The sequence below is a fragment of the Crocodylus siamensis genome, chromosome 10 (assembly GCF_052110815.1).
Source record: "Crocodylus siamensis isolate JL-2025a chromosome 10, ASM5211081v1, whole genome shotgun sequence".
NCBI lineage: Eukaryota > Metazoa > Chordata > Crocodylia > Crocodylidae > Crocodylus > Crocodylus siamensis.
Genome location: NC_143404.1, coordinates 4686272 through 4706708, shown reverse-complemented (window position 1 = coordinate 4706708; position 20437 = coordinate 4686272). Strand labels below are relative to the sequence as shown.

The 20437-nt window shown below is 59.6% G+C and overlaps 2 protein-coding genes across 5 annotated transcripts in view; both read right to left on the bottom strand.

Moving 5' to 3' along the window:
- The window catches only part of CAMK2A (calcium/calmodulin dependent protein kinase II alpha), a 54536-nt gene extending 51032 nt beyond the window's left edge, over nt 1–3504 (bottom strand). For 2 of the 4 annotated variants that reach the window (XM_090020908.1, XM_090020910.1), the window contains exon 1: nt 3317–3504. In XM_090020908.1, the coding sequence (XP_089877034.1) occupies nt 3317–3378 (62 nt within the window). In that variant the 5' untranslated portion in view covers nt 3379–3504. The remainder of the gene's footprint in view (nt 1–3316) is intronic. The other 2 variants (XM_090020907.1, XM_090020909.1) reach the window with 1 other exon arrangement.
- Nucleotides 3505–12053: 8549 nt separating this feature from the next.
- On the bottom strand, nt 12054–17924 carry ARSI (arylsulfatase family member I). The gene is made up of 2 exons (XM_090020608.1): nt 16785–17924; nt 12054–15279 (listed from the first exon to the last, which is right to left on the bottom strand). The coding sequence occupies exons 1-2, from the start codon at nt 17102–17104 to the stop codon at nt 13878–13880; spliced, it is 1722 nt and encodes a 573-aa protein (XP_089876734.1). The 5' UTR covers nt 17105–17924; the 3' UTR covers nt 12054–13877.
- Nucleotides 17925–20437: the final 2513 nt, after the last annotated feature.

The window sequence follows — 20437 nt, the reverse complement described above, 5'->3', positions numbered from 1 at the left end:
CCCTACCTCCACAGAGCGAATTGCTGTCTCTGGGTCATTTGCCTTTGCAATGGGTTCATGGCACTGACGTGACACTGATGGCCAGATCTTGTTTCCTTGGGAATCGCTGCATCCCATTGCAGGAGACCGGGACTGGGCACTGCTCCCCCCAGAGCCCTGCCATCGCTGCTGGAGGAAAAAGCACGTGAAGTTCCTCTTCCTCCCTACCCCGGAGCACTCCCCATCCCAGGCAGGATCAGATCTGAACCCTGTTTTTCTGGGGGCATAGGCAGGAGCAACCGCTGGACCCTCTTTCCCGAAGGAAACGAGGATGCCCCGAGCTGCATTTTCACACCATGTTGAAAGGAGAAGTTGCAATCCCAGGGGGTTTTTTTTCCAGGCATTGATGGGCTCCAAAACAATGTGATGGGGAAGCACCAGCTGATTTTGCTCCCCAAATCAAACCATCTGGTTTGCTGTACTGTCCCCGAGTCCACGTGACGTGCCCTCTTCCGATGGCAGACCCCACGGAGGTAACGTTTCAGGAGCTCCCTGGCCCAGTTATACCCCCCCAGGATGCTTTGGGCCGTGGGTAGTCAGTGCTACATTATGGGAGACGCGGTGCTCCAGGGAGATCAGCCCACGGGAGAGAAAAGGGACCCAAACCACAAGTCCCAGGAGCGAACACCCAGATGGGGAGGCCCTGTTTCGCATGGGTCGAACTGAGGCCAAAGGAAAGCTGTTATTCCGATCTCTAGGAGAAAAATTCAGGCCAATTGCAAGTCTCCCATTGAAAATTTTGATTTTGTTGAAGCTGCATCTGATGCAGAGAAATGCTTCCTGTGGAAAACCCCCAACCGGCCCAGCCCAGAAGGTCACGGAAACCCCCAGGGAGTGGACCTAAGTGATACGGGGCAATTCCCTCTCCTCCAGCTCAGAGACAACGCTTAGGAGGTGCTTTGGGATAAGCCAGGAACGGAGAACGCAGAGCCGGGCTCTGCCTCTCTGGAGGTGTCTCGGCCGTGGGGTGGGCAGCGCTGAGGTGGAAACCTCCCTCTGCGCAGCCGGCCGGAGCAGACCTCCTTCGCAGACGGGGCTTGGATCGAGCCCTGTGGGCTGGGGAGCTTGGAGGAGCGGAGCGGACCCAAGCTCCTCTCTGCAGCCTGCAAACGCTGCTTGTTTATTTTTGGCTTTGGAAAAGCACATCCATCCGCCTTGCCTCCGGTCGAAGGAAGCTCCGCACAAAGCTGCCGCCCGGGCCGGCTGGCTCGGGCTAGGACCCCCGTGAGCTGAAGATGGAGGCTCGAGGTGTCAATGAGCCCCCTGCCCGACCCGTGAGGGCAGGCACTTGCCAGGCCTCCGGTCTGCCCTGTGCCATCTGCTACCGGCAGCCGAGTGTCCCAGCCCGTCACACCTCTTTCCCCCCACTCGTGCCCCGACAGCCCCCTCTGCCCGGCTGAGACCCCCCACTCCCTGGCTGCCACGTGCCCTGCCCGTTCTCATCTCCTCCGGCCAAAGCAGTGGCGCTGGGGAGCACTTCCCCCAGCTCCCCTCCCTCCCGCACCTCGACACCACGCAGCGGCGGGTGAGAGCACAGCCGGGAGAAGAAACCTCTGGAAAAACACAGGTCCAGAGCAACACCTTGCAGCGAGCTGATAGGAGAAGCACCCCCTCCCCGCTGCAACACCCTCATTACTGCCACCGATTGCAGGGCCCTGGTCACTGACTCATGGCTCCACTTGGGCTTTATGCTCCCACGAGTGACGCAGTCACCGGCGCCTGCTGCAAGCACCCGCAAGGTGCGGAGCGCCCCGACAGGCACGGACCTGGGCGCAGCGCGGGGCAAGCCCACGCGGACTTCCACGGGGCGCGCGCCTGTTTCTGACCCGGCTGGGCTTCTCCTGCCACCTAGCCACTTTCAGTCCAGGGGAAAGCAACCTCTCTCCTCTTGATCGCTCCATCCTTGCCCCCTCTTTTTCCTCCGGGTTTCTATACCCACACGCCTACGCGCCACCAGCACTGTATCCACACCCACTTGTGTGCACACACGCTTAGGAAGGCACCGACACGGCTGTGCATGGAAGGAGCGACGGATGCGCTGGAGCAAGCGTGTCCACCACTGCGCATTCAGGACTTGCGCTTGCACACGCAGGTGTGCTCCAAATGCAACAGATGGGCAGTGCACATACATGTGTGCCCCGATGCCTATAATTGCATGCTAAAAATCTGCACACAAATGTAACCCATGTCAACAGCACTCACACCCACACATTCAAAGAGGTGCACTCCTTTGGACACAGGCTTAGAGGGATGCCCACGCATGCAAACTGTGCACACGCATGCACCTCTGCATACAGACACACGGTTTCATCCTGCCAGGCACTCGGGGGCCTGATTTCCCACGGGAGCTGGTGTTCTGGACCCTGCAGGAATGCCCAGCACCCTACAGGGTCAGCCCTCCAACGCACGCCCGTTCAAACGGATGCCCACCAAAACACCCTGACAGGGGCTTGCACACGAGTACGCACTCATACCTAGACACCACACGAAAAGGCAGGCAGCCCGAGACATGCACATGCCAAGAAGCATGCCAAACCAGCCCAGCCCTCCGCATACATGGCAGTGGCGTGAATCGCCACGGCCGGATTCGCTTCCCACTTCCACGCTCCGGTTCCCATCCCGCGGATCCAGAGCAGAGCTGGCTTGCGGAGACGCGTCTCACAACTCCGGGCTATGTGGGGCTAGGCAGGGGTGTGTTGCAACCCACAGGTCTCCAAACCCCAGATGCCCCAGAGCAAACCGTGGCGGGCAGCGCCAGCGCGGTGACACCTAACCCGGAGCATTTCACTGAATACAACTTCATGCAGCCTGAGCAAGTCCCCGAGTGGCTGCCGAGGTCCCAGCCTTCCTCTTCTCCCCCCCGGGAGCTGGGCAAGTTTTGCAAGAGCATCCCTGGAGCCCCGGTGGGGTTGGATTTCTCCAGCCAGGGTCCCTTGGCGGGTCCCCCGTCCCCACGGCACGAGCCCTCGGCTGCTCGAGCAGCTCGTCACCTCGCCCAGACACATCCCTCCATGGCCGCCTGACCGAAGTGGAGGGCAGGGGAGCCAGATTTTATCCGCCACTGCATTCACTCATGGAGAACAAAGCCGGGCTGGGGGGCTGCTTCTCTGCGCAGTTTGCATCAGCGCATCGGGATTTGCCCTCAACCCACGGCTTGCCCTTCCCTCCAGCCCTGGGGCCAGTCTGTCGGGTGGCTGCCCCCCCACAACACCCCGGCGGCAAGCCGCCCTGGCTGTGGGCAATGCAGTGCTGCGACCAAGCCCCGTCTCCAACTTACTTGCCCAGTTCTTCGAAGAGCTGGTATTCCTCGGTGAACCGGGTGCAGGTGATGGTCGCCATCCTGGAGGCTGGGGCTCCCTCACCGGCCTGGAGTTTCGTGCGAGTGCCGCTCCTCTCGCGCGCCCGGTCTCTTTTTGCTCCCGGTGCTCTCTCCTCTCCGAGGTAAATAAGGGAATAGGTTTGATTGACAAGCCTGGAGATAATGATGAGGGCAATTTGTCTTCTCAGCCTCACAAGCCTTCGTCAGCATCCAGGTCCCCATGGCAACTACCTCTGGAACGCCCTGTTTCTGTTGCCCGGGCAACTGCTTCCCAAACACCTGCTTTTGCTGCCACTTGCAGCTCTTCAACGCCCTGGCCCGGTGGTCGCGGAAACTGCACCCCAGCTGGGGACGGACAGGACACTTTTGGGGGCGAAAAGGTGGATTTTTTAAAAGAAAACAACCCCTCCAATGTCAATATTCAAGCAAATTAAACTATGCAGCAAAGAATTAACTGGGGCAAAAAGGTTACCATAGAAACTGCAGTCTCCATGTTGCAGGATGGGTCCCTGGAAAGACAGGATGCTGTTGCCCGGGCAACGGCATCCTGCTCTCCAGAAAGACAGGTATTGCTGAGTTGCCCGGGCAACCAGCATACTTCCACAGTTTCCTGCGAGAGGGTGTCTCCTGCAGCCAGGACGAGGAGGCTTGGGGGCCCGGGGAGGGTCCTGCAAGCACCGCGGGCATGCACCGGGGAGCAAAGCGGTGAACTGCCAAGGGCTGGAAGCAAATGTGGGTCACGCAAAGCCAATGAGATGGTTGCCGTTCTCTGGGGGGAGGGTCCCCGCACTGTCCTGGAAGAAAGCAACCGAGCTGTATTCCCGGGGGAAAAGCTGGCCCAGATTTCACTGCGGTTTTGCCCTCCCAGGAGTTTTCTCTTGCTGTTCCTTGTTGGCTCGGTTTGCATTCAGGGAGAGCTGCATCTTGCCCGCCGTGGGCTACAGCCCCTCGATGCAGGGGGGAAGGGGCCAGAGGAGAGGTTTGGCCCAGCGTAGCTGGGAGCCACGAGCCGGGGCACCCCTGCACCATGCTGCTGGCTGGGTATCGGAGGCCGCCTCTCCTCTGGTGGGGAAGGTCGTCCTGTCTCACAGGCCGGCTGCAAAGGAGAAATAACCCCCCCGGAAACCCTGTGCTCTTGCCTCATTAGGATTTTCAGTGGCGTTTCAAGGCAGCCGAAACACCGGAGGAGGTCGAGAGGTGTTTGGAGGCGGGTGCTGCTCTGTTTTTATCTTTAAAATATCAGCCGTGGTGAGCGTGACCCTCCTGGATCGTGCCCTCTCGCCGGGCGTCCCACCCTTCACCCAGACCGGCTTTCCCCCAAGTGTTTCTCAAGCATTTGAGTTTAAAACAGGTGGTTTGGGGTGCTTTCCCCCCCTGGAGAATAAAGTATTTTTAAACCCCACAGCGAATCAATTCAGCCCCAAGCTGGCTCCATGGTCTGGCCTGCTCCACAGCGAAGCCACCCTGGGATCCTGCAACCTCACTTCACGGGTGGGGAAAGCGGGGAGCTGCGGCCCCCTGCAACGGACCCAGCTGTCCCTGCTACCGCGGCGTCTCGGGCCTCCCCCTCGCTGCCCCACACCTCCCATCCCAGCCCTCCGAAAGGGGAGCCCTGAGGCGGGGGGAGGCAGGCGGGAAGGATTGCACCCCTTGGCAGGTGGGGAGAGGACAGGGATCGAGCCGAGCAGAAGAAGAAGCCATCCTAAGACACAGGCACTCCTAGGGAGAAAGAACAGGCGAGAGAGAAGGAAAGGAGGTGGAAGTGGAGGAGGACAGCGAGCGATTGAGCTCTAATGGCTTTCCAATTAACTGCGCTGCTACCACCCTCGTCAAATGTGCTCGGCTGCCCCCCCCTTCCACCATGCGGCACAGCCTGCGCTCCGGTGGCCCCGACCCGGCTCCCATCAGAGAGGCCAAAGTTGCCGGAGCAGCCGGGCAGAGCGGGGTTCGAACCCAGACCCCGTCAGGAGATGGCAGGGCAGCCCCACGGGGTGGAAGGAGCAGCCCCCGGGCAGCGGGGCAGCCCACGGGGTTTGATCCCTCCCCGTGCACGTGTGTCCGTGATGGGCTTTCATCTCAGAGGTGACTAGCCAATGATGTTTGTTTAAATCATAGGAAATGAGGGTCGGGAGGTCATAGCTAGTCCAGCCCCAACTGCATCGTCCCAGCCAAGGCTTTGTCTACCCGGGTCTTAAAAACCTCCAAGGATGGAGATCCCACCACCTCTCTGGGTCACCTGTCCCAGTACTTTACCACCCTCCTCATGAGAAAGTTTTTCCTAATATCCAACCTCAACTTCCCTTGCTGCAGCTTGAGCCCATTGCTCCTTGTCCTGCCACCTGCCCCCGCTGAGACCAGCCCAGCTCCGTCCTCGTTGCAGCCCCCCTGCAGGGAAGTGAAGGCTACTATCAAATCCCACCTTGGTCTTCTCTTCTCCCAGGTCCCTCAGCCTCTCCTCATTAAGTCCCTGAACCATTTTAGTTGCCCTCCACTGGACTCTCTCCAACGTGTCCACATCCTTTCTGGAGTGGGAGGCCCAAAACGGGACACAGCGCTCCAGACGTGGCCTCCCCAGTGCTGAATACAGGGGGAGAATCACTGCCCTCGATCTGCTGGCACCGCTCCTGCCGATGCAGCCCCGGATGCCGGTCGCCTTCTTCCGAACAAGGGCACGCTGCCGGGCACTGTTCACCTGGTTGTCCACTGTAGCCCCCAGGCCCTTTTCTGCAGAGCTGCTACTTACGCCAGTTGGTGCCCAGCCTGGAGTGGTGACGATAAGGATTTGGCAGGGTCAACGCACCTCCCTGCGCTGCCCTGGCACTCCAGGAGCACGGAGGGGTCCCAGCCGGAGGGTGCTGGACACAAGGAGACCAGGGTCCTCGCTACCCTCCCAGCACCCTGGTCTCCTGGGTCCCAGCTGGAGGGCGGTGGGCTTCCTTGGTGGACCGCTTGATCATTGAGGCTTGACCTCCACCCAGGTCCTGCTGTTCACTTGGGGCCCTTCTGATCCTGCCCGTGGTAGCTCCGGCGTGCAGACACACTCCTCTCTCCTCTGCTCCGAGACTGCCCTGCCAAAACCATCGCAGCAACAAAGTCAGGATGCCAGACCCATCTCTATCCTACCTACGGCCTCCCTCCTCGACTGCCACGTTGAGGACGATGCTTGTGGATCGTCAGGTGAGCGGAGCAGGGCCCGGCAGCTCAGAGACCTCCCTGGGCAGGCTGACCCTAGCAAAGCAGGGGGTGTCCCCTCTGGGTTACTGCAGGACTGTGGTAGGTGTCTGGTTCTGGATGAGACCCAAAACTAGACCCCCACTCCTTTTCTGCCATCACAAAGCCCATCGCCCTGTTCATTGCAGCCCGGGGACCCGTGAGGGGTGCCCCTTCGCCTCTACAGAGGAGTGGGTCACGGTGACGCCAGAGATGGGGGGCAGAAACCATCACACACAAAGAGCTGGGGAACACGGTAGGCAGGACTTCTACAGGAAAATGCCCTGCCCCATGACACAGGCCCCTTCCCCTTGCCTCCCATGCGGCCCCTTCTCATTCCCCACCTCGATGATGCTGCATGCCCCGTGCTTTCCTGGGTCCGGAGCAGGCCAGGCGCATGGGATGGAGATGGCCCCCTCCGTATGCCCACCAGGCAGAAGGACGTGGGCTATGGCTGACGCGTGGGGCAGGGGGAGGGAGTCTGCACTTGGCCGCTTCTCCACCTCTCCACTGTAATTACAGCCCCACGCGGAGAGGCAGTGTGCCTAATGCACCGATCGCTGGCAGCCATCACTCCGAGCTGAAGGGCTCTGTTAGCGCCTGCGGGGAGAAGCTGACATTTGAGTGCCGACTGCAGGGAGACAATGGCAGGATCGTTGCCTGAGGAATATCGGTGCGCTCTGGCAGGCTCTCCTGGGCGTGAGGGCTTGCACATGCGCCGACCCGCGTGCATGGAGCCCCACACAGGTGCATCCAGGCACTTGCAAGCCAGTGCAGGCCTGTTGAGCCCCGTTCCTCTCTCTCTCTCTCACGTACACACATATACACCTACACAGATGGCTAGAAATGTGAAGGGTTGCCATGAGTCACGTCCCCGTTAGGAGCAACAGTCTCTTCTGAGCCTAACTGGGTTAAACAAGGGAGGTGGCGCCTTTAAAGGAGACAACCTCTTCTTGGAGACTGGTGCGGGGTTGGCAGGGTCGGTGGCAGCTGGGCTGGCCAAAGTACAATGGCCACGGAGGTCCTACGTGGCTGCACCATTCTCAAGGAGTCCAGGCCAGTGAGACAAGGGCTGCAGGGCTATGGTTTCCCCTCCTGGCCTTGCATATGCCCACCTGAAAGCCCCAATGCCTCCTGTCTCTGAAGGGGCCTTGCAACCCTGTGCCAAGTCTTGGGGTCACTCCTGGGAGATGGGCTGCCCCCAAGGTAGCAAACCCAAGTCCCCTCCAGCCCGGCTCGGGGGGCAGCCTGGCCGGCAATGAAAAGCCTGGAGACTGTTCCCAGAAAGAGCCCAGACCAAGCCCCGTCTCGCTGCTAAACTGGGTTTCACCACCAAGCCCCAGGGGAGTTTGGCTTCCCCGACCCCTCTGCTACCCCGCAGCAGCCATGAGACGGATGCAGGTCCCCGCTGTGGGCTCTGCTTCCCTCCCAGAGCCCCTGTGCAGCGCGGCGGCTGGTAATGCGACGCCCAACAGCAACGCAGCCGGCGCGTGGCTCAGCCAGCTCACCTAGCAGCAATCAGCACTCGTGCTTCAAGGCATCGACTACAGGTTTCGGGCAGGTGAGAGCTCTCTCTGCCCCCAACTCGAGTTGCACAGTTGGTTCCAGATGGAGCACAGCCGATTTCTTCTTCCCTCCTTGAAGACCTCAGCCGTGGAGCTGGCTGGGAACAGAGCTTTTCCCCATTGCACATATATATATATATATTTCATTTATATAGAATACATATATTTCATAATAGATATATATATATAAATATATATATATATATTTCATTTTCATCCACATCCTGGATTTCGGGGGTGGTCCAGTTGTTGATTTGGGTTAGGGTATGTCTAGGGGCACCTCCCCTAGATATTTCCATCAAAGTCCAGCCCTCCCTGCATTTCTGCACAGCTGCTGTTTTCTGTCTTGGATGGGAACTTTCCAGCTAGGTCTAATCTGCAGGGACTGGCAGACGCAGGCCCCAGATTTGCTGGCCCAACTAAGGCAGCGTTTCCACCCTCGTTCCTCAAAGCAGGAATCCCCACGGGGTCTTGTCCATGCCGGAGGAGTGAGTGGTGGGTACACTGGGTGGCTGAACGGGGTGCAAGTTGGGGCGCTTTTGCCCCACATCTGCACCATGCTATTGCAGGACTTCGCTCCCATCAGTTGCTGAGCACTGAGCCTCTTTCCAAGAGCTTTCTTAGTGCTCTGCTCAGCACAGCCAGTTTCCGATGAAGGTTTCGCAAGGCGGACCCGGCTCCCCTCTCCGCTGCTGCATCTGGCTCTGGCCACCCGAGGGAGACTTCCAGCCTGTGTTTCTCTCCCGCTCCCCGTGGCTGCATCCTCAGAAACGCAGCTTACATCCTGGACAGATGTTGCAGCTCCTTTGCTTGGGCCCACAGGGAATGCATCGCACCCGTGCAGCTCAGCTGCTCGCTAGCAGCACCGCTGTCTGGGCCCTGGGAGCAAGGCAGAGGATGCCCAGCGCAGCGGGCGCTCTGCAGCATCTCAAGCTGGTCTCCGAATGGGACTCACACTTCTGGCAGCCAGCTGCGGGGAATGCCAGATGTGGGCACTGGGGGCCATCTAGTGGCTGGCCTGGGCCGTCTCTGGGGTTTGGGACAGAAGTTTCATAAACTGGTTTTACCTAAATCACTTAAGGCTGATACTGCATTCAACCAGGCTGATCTTCAGCCAGTTGCAGCCGTTTTGAAACTGGTTTATGTGTGCTGAACTTCTGTTCCGTTATAGGTTTAAACCCGTTTCTGATCGCTTAAACCGGTTTACGTGTAACTTCTGTCCCTAACCTGGTAGGCTGGAAGGGAGCAGAGTGTGGGGATGGTCTTCCTCCATCCTACCCCAACCCCAGCCAGTTTTGCAGGGGCTGTACTTATCTCAGAGTCGGGGAAGGCTGGGTCAAAGGATGCGTGTGTCAGGAGCTTGGGGACACGTGTCTCGGAGTCTCACAGGACCATGCGTCAGGCCCCTGATGCCCGCTCCAGGGGCACAGACCGGCCACAGGAGCAGGGGGGGCAGCAGCCCACGGCGACCCCTCCGCTGGCCCCGAGGAAACAAGGAGGTGCTAACCTGCTCCCCCTCCTGCAGCGCAGCCTGGAAGATGAGCACAGTAACTAGCCCTGGAGAACCTGGGAGATAATTAAATGGTCCTCTTGAAGAGACTGCTCAGGGCGGCTCTAACGAAGCTCCCTTGTTAAGTGTGGTGCTGATGAGCGCCGGAGGGGCTGTCTGCTCTCAGCTCTGCACACACCGCGCAGCTCAGGCTGGAACGAGGCCGGGGCTCAGAAATTTCAGCCAGGCGGAGATGGGGGAAGGGCTGCAGCTTTAATGCAGCCACGGCTTGCTCCAGGGGATCGGGGACCCTGGCACCATTCACCCCCTGGGGCAGGCTGGGGTGGCCGCAGCAGGAGCTACGTCTACCTGGGACACCTATCACTCTCGCCACATGCCACGCTTTGCTGGGACGCCTGGCCCCAGACCCAGGAGTTGCGCAGCCCCGGGGGACGGAGCCGATTAGGCCCCGCTTCACACAGTGACACGACGAGAGGGTGGGCGCAATGAGCATCCGTACCAGTGATGCCACGGAGTAGCCAGCTCAGGAGACAAATTACAGGGACCGTTTCCCAAGCCGGCTGGGGCCGGGAGAGAGCCGGGCCATCTCCCGCTGGGGCTGCGTACAACGTCCCAGGGGCCGAATTGCAGGTTCGTGCGATGCAGTGACTGTTATTATCACAGCCAGCAAATCACCGGAGATTTCGAGGGTCTCTGCTTCCCCCAGATCCCCGCTCTGCCTCCCACAGCCCCCGGGGACCGGATGCATTGCTGAGGCTCTTCCTACAATGCGGCACAGATGAGATGTAGGAAAGCTCCTGCAGCATCGCTCAAGGCTGTGGGACCTGAGGAACGGGGCACGTTCGCCTCTCTGAAATGCCCCCTCCTAGGCTGGGTGCTTTGCTGACAGGAGGAGGCCAGCAGCCACTGTTGACATGGGCCAAACCCACAGCCCCCCTGAACCCCAGCAAGGGGCAAAAGGACAGGTGGGCAACCGGTGGGGTCGGGCAAGACAGCTTGGCATCTGGGCACGAGTTGATTGTGATCCTAGGAAAGCACAAGGACAAGCTGGGTCTCGGCTGCCGTGAGGTTGGGAGCCGTGGAGCGAAGGATGACGTCGAGCAATAAAGGGTCCATTGCACACCTTGCAGAGCTCCCGCCGGCCCAGCCCCCAGGCCCCACATCTCAACATCTGCCAACCCCCCCCAACCCCAATGTTATTTAAATGAGGAACACTGATTACGTCTTGTCGCCCCCTCCCACGGCCGGTCTGGCTGTGACAGCCATTGCCATCACCCACCGTTGTGTTACGTGCAAGAGGTGATCGCGATCATGGGATCATAGGAAAGCAGGGCTGGAAGGGAGCTCCTGGCCGCAGCCACCTCTTCCTCTTGATGCGGCCTCTGACCTCTATGTTAGCGCTTTGTCCTCCTTTTCCTTGCCCCACGTGGAGACTTCCCCAAGCTCCTGATTCAGCAAGGTGTGTTGAATTTCCAGCACGGCTTTAAATCCCTCGGTCATAGAGGCAGCAGTTCACTGCATTATGTTGTTTGGATGGGCGGGAGGGGGTCGAAGCGCGTGCTTGAATATGGGACCCTGGCAAAATGCATCGCTGCCGTGGGGCCGAATCCCAGCGGCGGGTCGGGAAACGGGAAGCACGTCACAGGGGAGGGTGGAAGTCACCGCCCTGCAGCGGTGACAGGTGGTCCCGGGGGCCCTGAGCCTCTCCCCTTGGGTTATGGTTGCTGGTAAGAGATTTCGCGCCTGTTCTTGGGAAGCAGCGGCTCGTGGTCGCGATCCTGCCTGCGGGCTCCAGGCATGGGCCAAAGCCAGAGATGTTTCTCTGCCCGTCTCCAACACCGGGTGGGTCGCTGAGATGTGCAGGGAGCGCAGATCCCAGCCAGCCTGGCTGCCGGACCCCAGTCTTGCCCACCCAGGGGTGACCCCAAACTCGACGTGTTTCCAACATCAGCTGGCCAGGACCCAGCCTCCAAGAGACCCACATTGACCTCTGTAAGGGGGTCTGTCCACATGGGACCGTCTGCAGACTAGTGCAGGGATGGACACGGCAGGAGTATAACAGGGAGGCAGGTAGGTGGATAGATGGATGGGTGGTGGGTGAGCGGATGGATGGGTGGGTGGATCCATAGACAGATACCCCTATTTTCCCCATCTCAACACAGCCTCCCATTTTTCTTCCTTTTGTTTTTTTCACTCCCTTTCCCCTCTGCAGAATCACATTCTCCCAAATAATCCGAATAGGAATTAAGAGCAAACTACAGATGTGTCAATACAGTCCTCTCCCTTCCCCTTCCTTCTCTTCCCCTGGCCCCCCCTCACACACACCGAGCTTGAAAGCACACCAAAAGGTATTCAGGAGAAATTCTGCCAATTGTCACATCTTTCACTGACAGATTTTAAATGAATGTTGTTTTGCAAGGGGGGGGAGAGAAAACCCCCCCCACACGGCTCATCCAAGAGCTGACAAGTCCTAACGGGCCTCATTTTCCAGAGACAAAAATAACTATTTTCAAAATTCACAGCAGGGCTTTCGCCTACACACACTGCACCAAGAGAAACCTGGGGGGAGAAATGTAAAACGCATTGTGTAAATGTAAATGCGCCACGCGCTCGCAAAGCTTTTAAAGCCATTTATCCTTTCTTCCTGGCTGGCCTTCATTCCCCGGCACATGCGGGCATGCACACACACACACACACACACACACGCTTGCAATCATGGATGTACACACACACACGCTTGCAATCATGGATGTACACACACACACACGTGCTTGCAATCATGGATGTACACACACACACGCACACACACAGAGTAATGTCTGGAGGAAGAGGCAGCCAAGGACACACACACATGGGCTTGCAATCCTGGATGCACACACACGTGTGCATGCATGTACACACACACACGCCTGAAGGAACAGGCAGCCAAGGGAGGAAGGAACAGGCGACCCCTCAGCTGAGCCCCCGCGGCGGGCGGTGTGACGGGTGTTCTCCCCCTGCAGCCAGGCCTGTGGATCACCGAGGACCGTGCTGTGGCCAGGCCAGGCAGGAAGCACCCTGCCCAAGGCACCCCTCTCACTTTCAGCCCCGCACAGACCCCTCCTCCTCCGCCACCCCCGTAGCCCGGCTGGACTGCATTTGCCACCAGGTCAGGATGGAGCCTATGGGAACACCAGTGCCGGAGTGCACACCTTGCAGGGGGAGGGAGATATGTCCCCTGCTCCTGGGTCAGCTTCGAGGCTGGGACGCAGGCAGCGGCAGGCAGCTCAGCTCTTCCACGACCCCCTCACCGCAGGGGCAGGGGGGCCAGAGACGCCGGGCAGTCAGCGCCGGTCAAGCTCATTGCCTCGACACCCGACATTAGTACATCCTCCACCCAGCTCCGAGGGGCTGCAATAGCAGCCGGCAGTCGGCTACGCTGGGATAAAGCAGGCCGTCTGGATCGGGGGCAAGTCATAACAGGTGTAAACTGTGCTGGTGGCAAACATACGATACATGTATGCAGTAAGCACCCTTTCTATGTACATAAGCTGGCATGCATGTGTGCATATATACTCATGGCTGTGTGCATGATAGGGGTGGAAACATCTCAAGCCCCATTGCTTTTAATGCTGGTGCATTGCCTGTCCACACCGTCCCATGCCTGCGCACGCCCCGTGCTTATGGGGGTTAGGCACCTCTTGCCACCCCTGGGTCTGAACCAGGGACCAGCACCTTAAAAATAAGTTAACCCAGGTCCCAGGAAAGGGGGTGGCGTGGGGACACCCGGGGGCCCCAAGCGGGGGAACACAGTGCCGCACATGCGTCGCAGTTTCGTACGCGTACAACAAACTTTATAGGGAGAGACAAATCAGGAAGGCTCGCCCTATGCTGTCTTCTCTTCCCACCTCCCTTACAGTCTCCGGCGCTGCCTGCCTTGCATTCAAAGCTAGCCTCCCCCAGAGCTGAAGGGGCTGGGCTGGGCCGTACCCGGGACGAAGCAGCTCGTTAACCAGGGTCGGATACAACGGGCGCTGAGCTGGGCTGCAGGCTCCTCAATCCCCCCCCTACCCTGGATGCCTGCCCGGCTTAGACCAGTGGCCGTCCCTGCTGATGGCTCCCGGGGGGTAGCAGTTAGGAGAAGCAGGAGGGAAACCCCCTGGTCCTGCACCAGCGTGTCCAGGTGCCAAGGAAGCGAGAGCAGGCGGCGGTCTCTCTCCACCCCACCGCCCCGAGGTCGCGCGCGGTGCCCCCGTCAGATGCGGTTCGACATGAGCCGGGTGTTCAGCTTCCGGAAGAAGGAGCGCAGCTTGCAGATCTTGCACTTCTTCTTTCGGTTCTTGCTCCGCAGCCGCTCCCCCACGCCCTCCCACTCCTCCGCCTCGTCCTCGCCGGCCCACGGGCCCCAGGCGCCGCCGTTGAAGTCCGGGTGGGCCCGGGGGTTCTCGGCGGGGTACCGCACCGGGATGGCCGTCCGGTTGTAGTGGACGAGGCGCGTCAGCAGAGCCCGCACCACGTCCGGCCGCTGCGCCGACAGGTCGTCGCGCTCGTAGGGGTCGGCCGTGATGTTGAAGAGCCAGACGGACTTGCGCAGGCCGTGCGTCAGGCGCTCCAGGTTCCACCAGCTCCCGGGGAAGTTGGTCAGGGTCTGCGGGGGGATCCAGTCGCTGTACCCCGGGTCGCCGGTCAGAAGTTTCCACTCCCCGACCCGGATGGAGGCCTGCACGGCCGTGTTCCAGATGCCGAAGCCGTCGGCCAGGGAGCCGTACTTGGCGTGGTTGTAGAGGGGGTCGATGTTGTGCAGGATTTCCGTGCGGGGCGACGCCTTGCCCTCGCTGATGGCCGGCCACACGTCGTAGCCGTCCAAGCCCTCCGCGGCAGACACGTTGCCCCCAGCCAGGGTCACCAGGGTGGGGTACCAGTCCGTGATGTGGACCAGCGCCCAGCTGGTCCGGCGCTTGCGTTGGATCAGGGGGCTGTGGACGAAGCCGATGCCCCGGACCCCGCCTTCCCAGTAGGTGCCCTTGCGGCCTCGCAGGGGCCAGTTGCTGCCCCCAGAAAACGTCTGCCCGCCATTGTCGGTGGAGAAGATGATCACGCTGTTGTCATAGTAGCCGTACTTCTTGAGCGCCCAGGTGATGTTCTTCACCGCCTCGTCCATGCAGGTCACCATGGCGGCGTACTTGCGGCGCGCCACGTTGCCCATGGAGCGGTAGCGGTAGATGTACTCCTTGGGCGACTGCAGCGGGGTGTGCACAGCCTGGAAGGCCACGTAGATGAAGATGGGCTCCTTGGGGCTGTGGGTGGCCAAGATCTTGTTCACCCGCTGGGCGTACAGGACGGTGGAGTACTTCCCGCTCTTGCCCCATGCCACGTTCTCGCCCTCGTGCAGGTCGTAGCCGCAGACGCCCGGCCCGTCGCAGTTGTCGTAGGTGTAATAGTCCACGTTGCCCGTCAGGGAGCCCAGGAAGGTGTCGAAGCCGCGGCGGGTGGGCAAGCACTCCTTCTTGTAGAAGCCCAGGTGCCACTTGCCCACCATGTGTGTGGAGTAGCCGGCCTCCTGCAGCTTCTGGGGCAGGGTGACCCGGTCGAGGGGCAGGCAGTTGGGCTGTCGGGGGCGGATGATGGAGTGCTGCAGGCCGGTGTGGATCTGGTACCTGCACGTGGGGTGGAGGACAAGGGAAGAGGGGCATTAACTCTGATCCAGGGTCCCCGTTCTCCTCCTCTGCGTGGCTGGGAAACCTCCGTCACCGACAGGGACCCCAAGCACGCTCCCAGCCAAGCTGCTCCCTCCGGATCCACTGCAACCTGGATCACTGGGGACACAGACCGTGACAAACCGTGCATGGAGCAGGCCTGGCCCCTGCAGCTGGCCATTCGCACAGCTGCTGGGCAGCTCTCCTAGCAAAGGCTGGATCGTACAAGCCACGGTCACCCCGCAGTGGGCTGTTCCCCTGAGCGAGGTGAGTCAGGGCTGTGCCAGAGGCCGGGATGCCTCTCCAGAGTCTCCTGGGGGTGTCAGGAAGCCTGTTATGGGGGAAATGGGAGCGAAGCTGGAGCTCTCCAGATGCAGGCCAGCACCGCCTGTTCTCCTGGGCCCTAGCTCTCCCGGGAGCACGTGGCACAATGCTCCCAGCCCCGTCTGGACGGGTCCCGCAAGCATGGATAACGACCCACCAGGCGTGCTTCGTGGGCCTCTCTGTAGGGGATCACCCTGGACTCCCAGCCAGCCGCGCGTACCTCTGGGGGGTCTGCAAGGCAAAGGCAACCGAGCAGCGAGAGCTGTACACGTGTTAAGGATTATCACGACTACTAGAGACGAGTCTAGCAGGTGCCCCAGGGAGGACGGCAACCCTACTGGTAAACACGCAGACCCTGGGGGGAAGCTGCCTGTGTGTTGGCACTGCATGCCCAAGTGCCAAGGGGCTTGGCAAATGCAGGTATCTATTGCTAGCCCATTTTACAGGCAGGTAGCCTGAGGCACAGGAGTCGGCTGCAGCCTTGAAAAATTGCAGTGATTTGGGTTCTCCTATGAAGGCACCAACCGGACCAGCCAGTGGCATGTCAGCAATATGCCCCCAGTTTCCTGCCCCCCAGCCTGATGCTCCATCCCCTAGACCCGCTGTCTCTCTTGGGTGTTGCCGTAGCCGTGAAGCCCCTCTCTGCCTTTAGTGCAGGTCTCCTCACGATGCCCCACGAGGCAAGGCAGGACCACTGTCCCCATGCCACGGGTGAGAAACCGAGGCACGGAGAGATTAAATGACTCGTGGGTGACTGCAACAGAGCAGGGACCAGCAGTCGGTCTCCGGCATCTCAAGGTAGGACCCTCCCCAGGCAACACCCCAGGAGAAGTGGCTGCCTTCAGCCCTGGTGTGCGTTTCTGCTGATCCGCGGGAGCTGGACCCGCTCGCAGCCAGATTGAGCTCCCTGCCCCGTGAGAAGTTTGCTGGAGTTATTGCTTATGCAGTGCACACATCAGCTCTTCTCTGTAGGACCCGAGTCCTCTTCTCCCCAGACCTCACCACCTCCAAGCTGCTGTCAGTCACCCCATGAGCATGTAGCCCATCCCTGCCTGCAGCCATGAACTGGGATAAAGCGGCCAGAAGGAAAGGGAGGGGAAGAAGTCTCCCAGCCTAGTGCGCAGGTGAAGCTGGTGCCTTACCTGCCCGTGATCAGCTGGCTCCGGGACGGGGTACAGATGGGCTGTATGTAATAATTCTCCAGTTTCACCCCTTCTGCTGCTAGCCTGTCCAGCGTTGGCGTCTGTATATCCGAGCCGTGGTACCCGACGTCATGGTAGCCTTGGTCGTCGGTCAGGATGAAGATGATGTGAGGCGGGCTGGCGAAGGTGGGAGGCAAGGATTTCTCCATTGGGTCCATGGAAACATCGGATACCAAGCTGGGCTTGATCCAGTCCCAGGACAAGTAGCCGAAACCCAGCAGGCTGACAAAGGAGAAACCCGTGAGGGCATAGACAGCCATTGTGCAAGTGTCCAAGGGAAGTTACCAAATCCCAGTACGCTCCAGGAATCCCAGGCTCTTCTTCCACTCCAGCCTTTGTCCCGGGCAAGTTTTGCAGGATCAGCTCTCCAGCACCCCCGGGGAAGAAAGAAGCAACGTGATCCACCCGGGCTGGGCACTTCTAAGCAGAAAGAAGCTAATCTTCCCCCTGAGCCGACGGAGGACACGTGCCCTGTCAAGTTAATTTCCTCCGGGATGTTATTAAGAACAGTTCCAAGAGTTTCCAAGACGTGTCCCAGCGCTGGAGTGACTCCCCGCTGTTTCTACACCGACCGCACAAGCCCCTTGCTGGAGAACACACTGGAGTCTCTCCCAGTTCAGCCGGGTCCCTGCCTGGCTGTCCAAAGGGCTCATCGAGCCGCGTTTCAGCAGACGATGATCTCTATATTCAGACTCCTGCGGGAGTTAGAGCTAAAGTTCAACCTCACAGCTGGGGCGTCCTCACCCTCACCCTTGGGTGCCGAACCATACTCTCCCCTCCTCACGGTCTGCTCCGCGGGGGTTCCTTCACCATTGCAGAATACCATTATTCTCGTCCTTCCTTCCTTTGTTTTATTCCCCCCCTGCCCCCACGTCTTTGCCTCCTAAGAATCCCTGAAGTCCTCCGAGGCTGGGGAAGGTGCTTCCTGAGTCAGGAGAAAGCTGCCAGCAGTGTGAGAGCGGAGCCAGAGGGCAAGAGAAAGAAAGTTCCCTCCTGAACAAACTGGAGGAGGCGAAAAGTTGGAACATCTGCTGGGGATCCTGGCTCCGCAGCCAGGTTTATGGGGAGCTGAAGTCTCAGCCCCGCCCCGAGCTTTCCCCGTCCAGGAAAGAGCAGGGAGGATGGAGCCCTGCAGGGTCCTAACTCCGCTGCCTCCCTGCAGCCTCCTCTGAGATGTGCAGGGAAATCGCTCTAGGTCCAGCGCTTGGCGGCTTCTTGCCCGCCTCCCCAGAGGCATTTTCACTGCTTGCCCTGCAGCTGGGAAGGCTTCGCTTTCTCCAGATGTGCCCCCCCAGCTCCTGGGTCTGGCTGCTCTGCCTCTTGCTCTCCCTGGTGGTGTCTACACAAGACGCTTACTGCGCATTAGCCTAATAACACTGCGCAGTGGCGTGGCAGGTAAAACCTGTGCTAATAGCCTACGGCGCAGTGTTATTAGGCTAAGGCATGGAAAGCATCACAAAATAACCGTGTGGTGGTGGTACCACGTAGTAACTCTAGCTACTGCGCATTTAGCTTGTACTGCATTGGGCAAGTACTAAATAAAATGCGCAGTAACTAAGGCACATTAATGAATGTGTAGACGCGCCCAGGATGGAGCATGCTTTTTGTGCAAAGATGGGGAGTCCTGCAGGGCACTTTCCTCCTCCTGCAGGTTCTCGTTTTTAGCATGATGGCATCCCCTTGGCTTGCACAGAGCTGCGTCTTGATGTACCACGGAGCTGGCGTGGTGGTGGGTGCCACCTGAACGTGCCCCTGGGGAGGCAAAGCCACAGAGCTGAGTTATAACCCTGGAGGGAGTGAGCAGCAAGGGGGTAGCTCGTGAAGCTGGGACTCTTCACCCATCACAAAGAGGAGCTAGTAGGGCTAGTCCCATCCTCCAGATAAGGAAATCGAGGCAGAGAGCTGGGGTGGTTTGTCCGCGGTCACAACATAAACCAGGAACAGGATTTTGAAGTCACTCCCAGACCAGCTGCATCTCTGGCTCCTGGGTGCAACCGAGGTGTCCAGTCTGCAGTCCCAAGGAACTGGGATGGAAATGTCAATGCAGGACTATGACTGTGGGTGCTGCCTGCAGATATCCACGGGTCTCCTCTCCTGCATGGGCTGCCACAAAGCCCCTTTAGGAAATGCCTATCTCTGTTTCAGCAGCCACCGGAGCCCCTAAAGGTGGCGATGGGGGTCCCCACTGAGAACTTCAAGCCTAGGTGATGAGGGATCATCTCATTTGATGCCTTTTGGTGTCACTTCATGCGATCCCCAGGATCATGGGACATTCAAATGCTCCCTCGCAGTCCCTGGGCTCCGACTTGGGGGTGGGGGGAACTGAGGAAACGGTCCTTGTCTCTGCACCAGCGCAAGCCCCTGTGATGTGAGGGGCATTCGTAGTGACCAGGCTCCTGACCCAGATTGCTCTCATGCGGGTTTTGCACCCGGGACTCTGTGCAAGCGTGAGCAGAGCCAGGCCCCGGGCATTGCCCCTCGTCTTTTTGCAGCGAGGCCTGGCCGCGGTTGGCAGGCCTCCCAGCTGTGCGCCGGTCTCTAGGACCACAGGGCTTCGGTTCGGCCCCGGGCGGCTCTGCCAGGCCCTTGTCGTTCTGTTGACCCAGTGCAACAGCTGGGCACGTTTATTCAGCACTCCTCGCTTGCGCTCGCTCTGCTCCCGCGGGGGGGAAGCTGAGACTGGGAGCGAGACTCCGTCCTGGTTCCCAGCACCTCCCAGCCAGAGCTTGTGATGCTCCCCGTTGGCACCCGGCACAGCCTCCAGGCAAGGCTGAATGAGAGTGAGGGAGTCTGGGAGCAGGGGCGGCAATGGTGAGAGCTGTGCCCCCATCCAGGAGGGCATCAGCAGACTGCGGGCACGAGAGGATGGGACCCCGAGGGCAGAAAGGGTGAGCGGAGCCCCCGCCACGGTGATGTTCATACCCGGCCAGGGCAGCCGGGGGGGTCTTCGCACATACCTGATGTCTACTGTGAACTGCCCCCCACCCCTGGCAGCGCTGCTGATTTGCCCCAGGTGGTTGTCTCTCAGGTTGATGGCAGGGGGTCTTTGCAGATGCAGGGCGTTACAGGTAAAAACTGCAGCGGACAGACAGGCAGACCGTTAGGTTTTCTGGACAGGCGCCTGGCTTGTCACATTTTCAGTGATTCATACCTATTTTAGGGGGGGAGCAGGAGGCTGAGCCTATCTCTTAGGAAGGTTTTATTAACCCCTCACTGAGTGGCTGTTTTCTTTCCTTCCTCCAGTGCCCCCTGTCCTGCTCCCCTCCCTCGTCTTGAACTTGCCCCTCTCCCTTCTTAAAAGATTTGTTTCTTTCTCCCCTTCTTCTTGGGCAAAATAACCTCCTTGCAGTAAAATCTGCCTCTCCCTCACCAGGCTGTCGGGGGGTGGCGGCTAGAGGATGGGACCAAAGCCAGATCCCCTGGGCTCTGCCCTCCTGAATCGTGGGCACAGATTTTTCTGTGTCTCAGTTTACCTGTATGCATGGCAGGGACTGTCTGTGCAGCACGCTGAGATCCTCAGACCAGCGGCATGGCATTGCCTCCACATATTAGCATCGCGGTGCTTCCTAACTCATAAATAATAGCCGGGTTTG

Coding starts and splice junctions, on each gene's coding strand:
- ARSI (XM_090020608.1), bottom strand. CDS start 17,104: ATGGCTGTCTATGCCCTCACGGGTTTCTCCTTTGTCAGCCTGCTGGGT. Junction 15,280..16,784: donor AGCCAGCTGATCACGGGCAG/GTAAGGCACCAG, acceptor CCCCACGTGCAG/GTACCAGATCCACACCGGCC.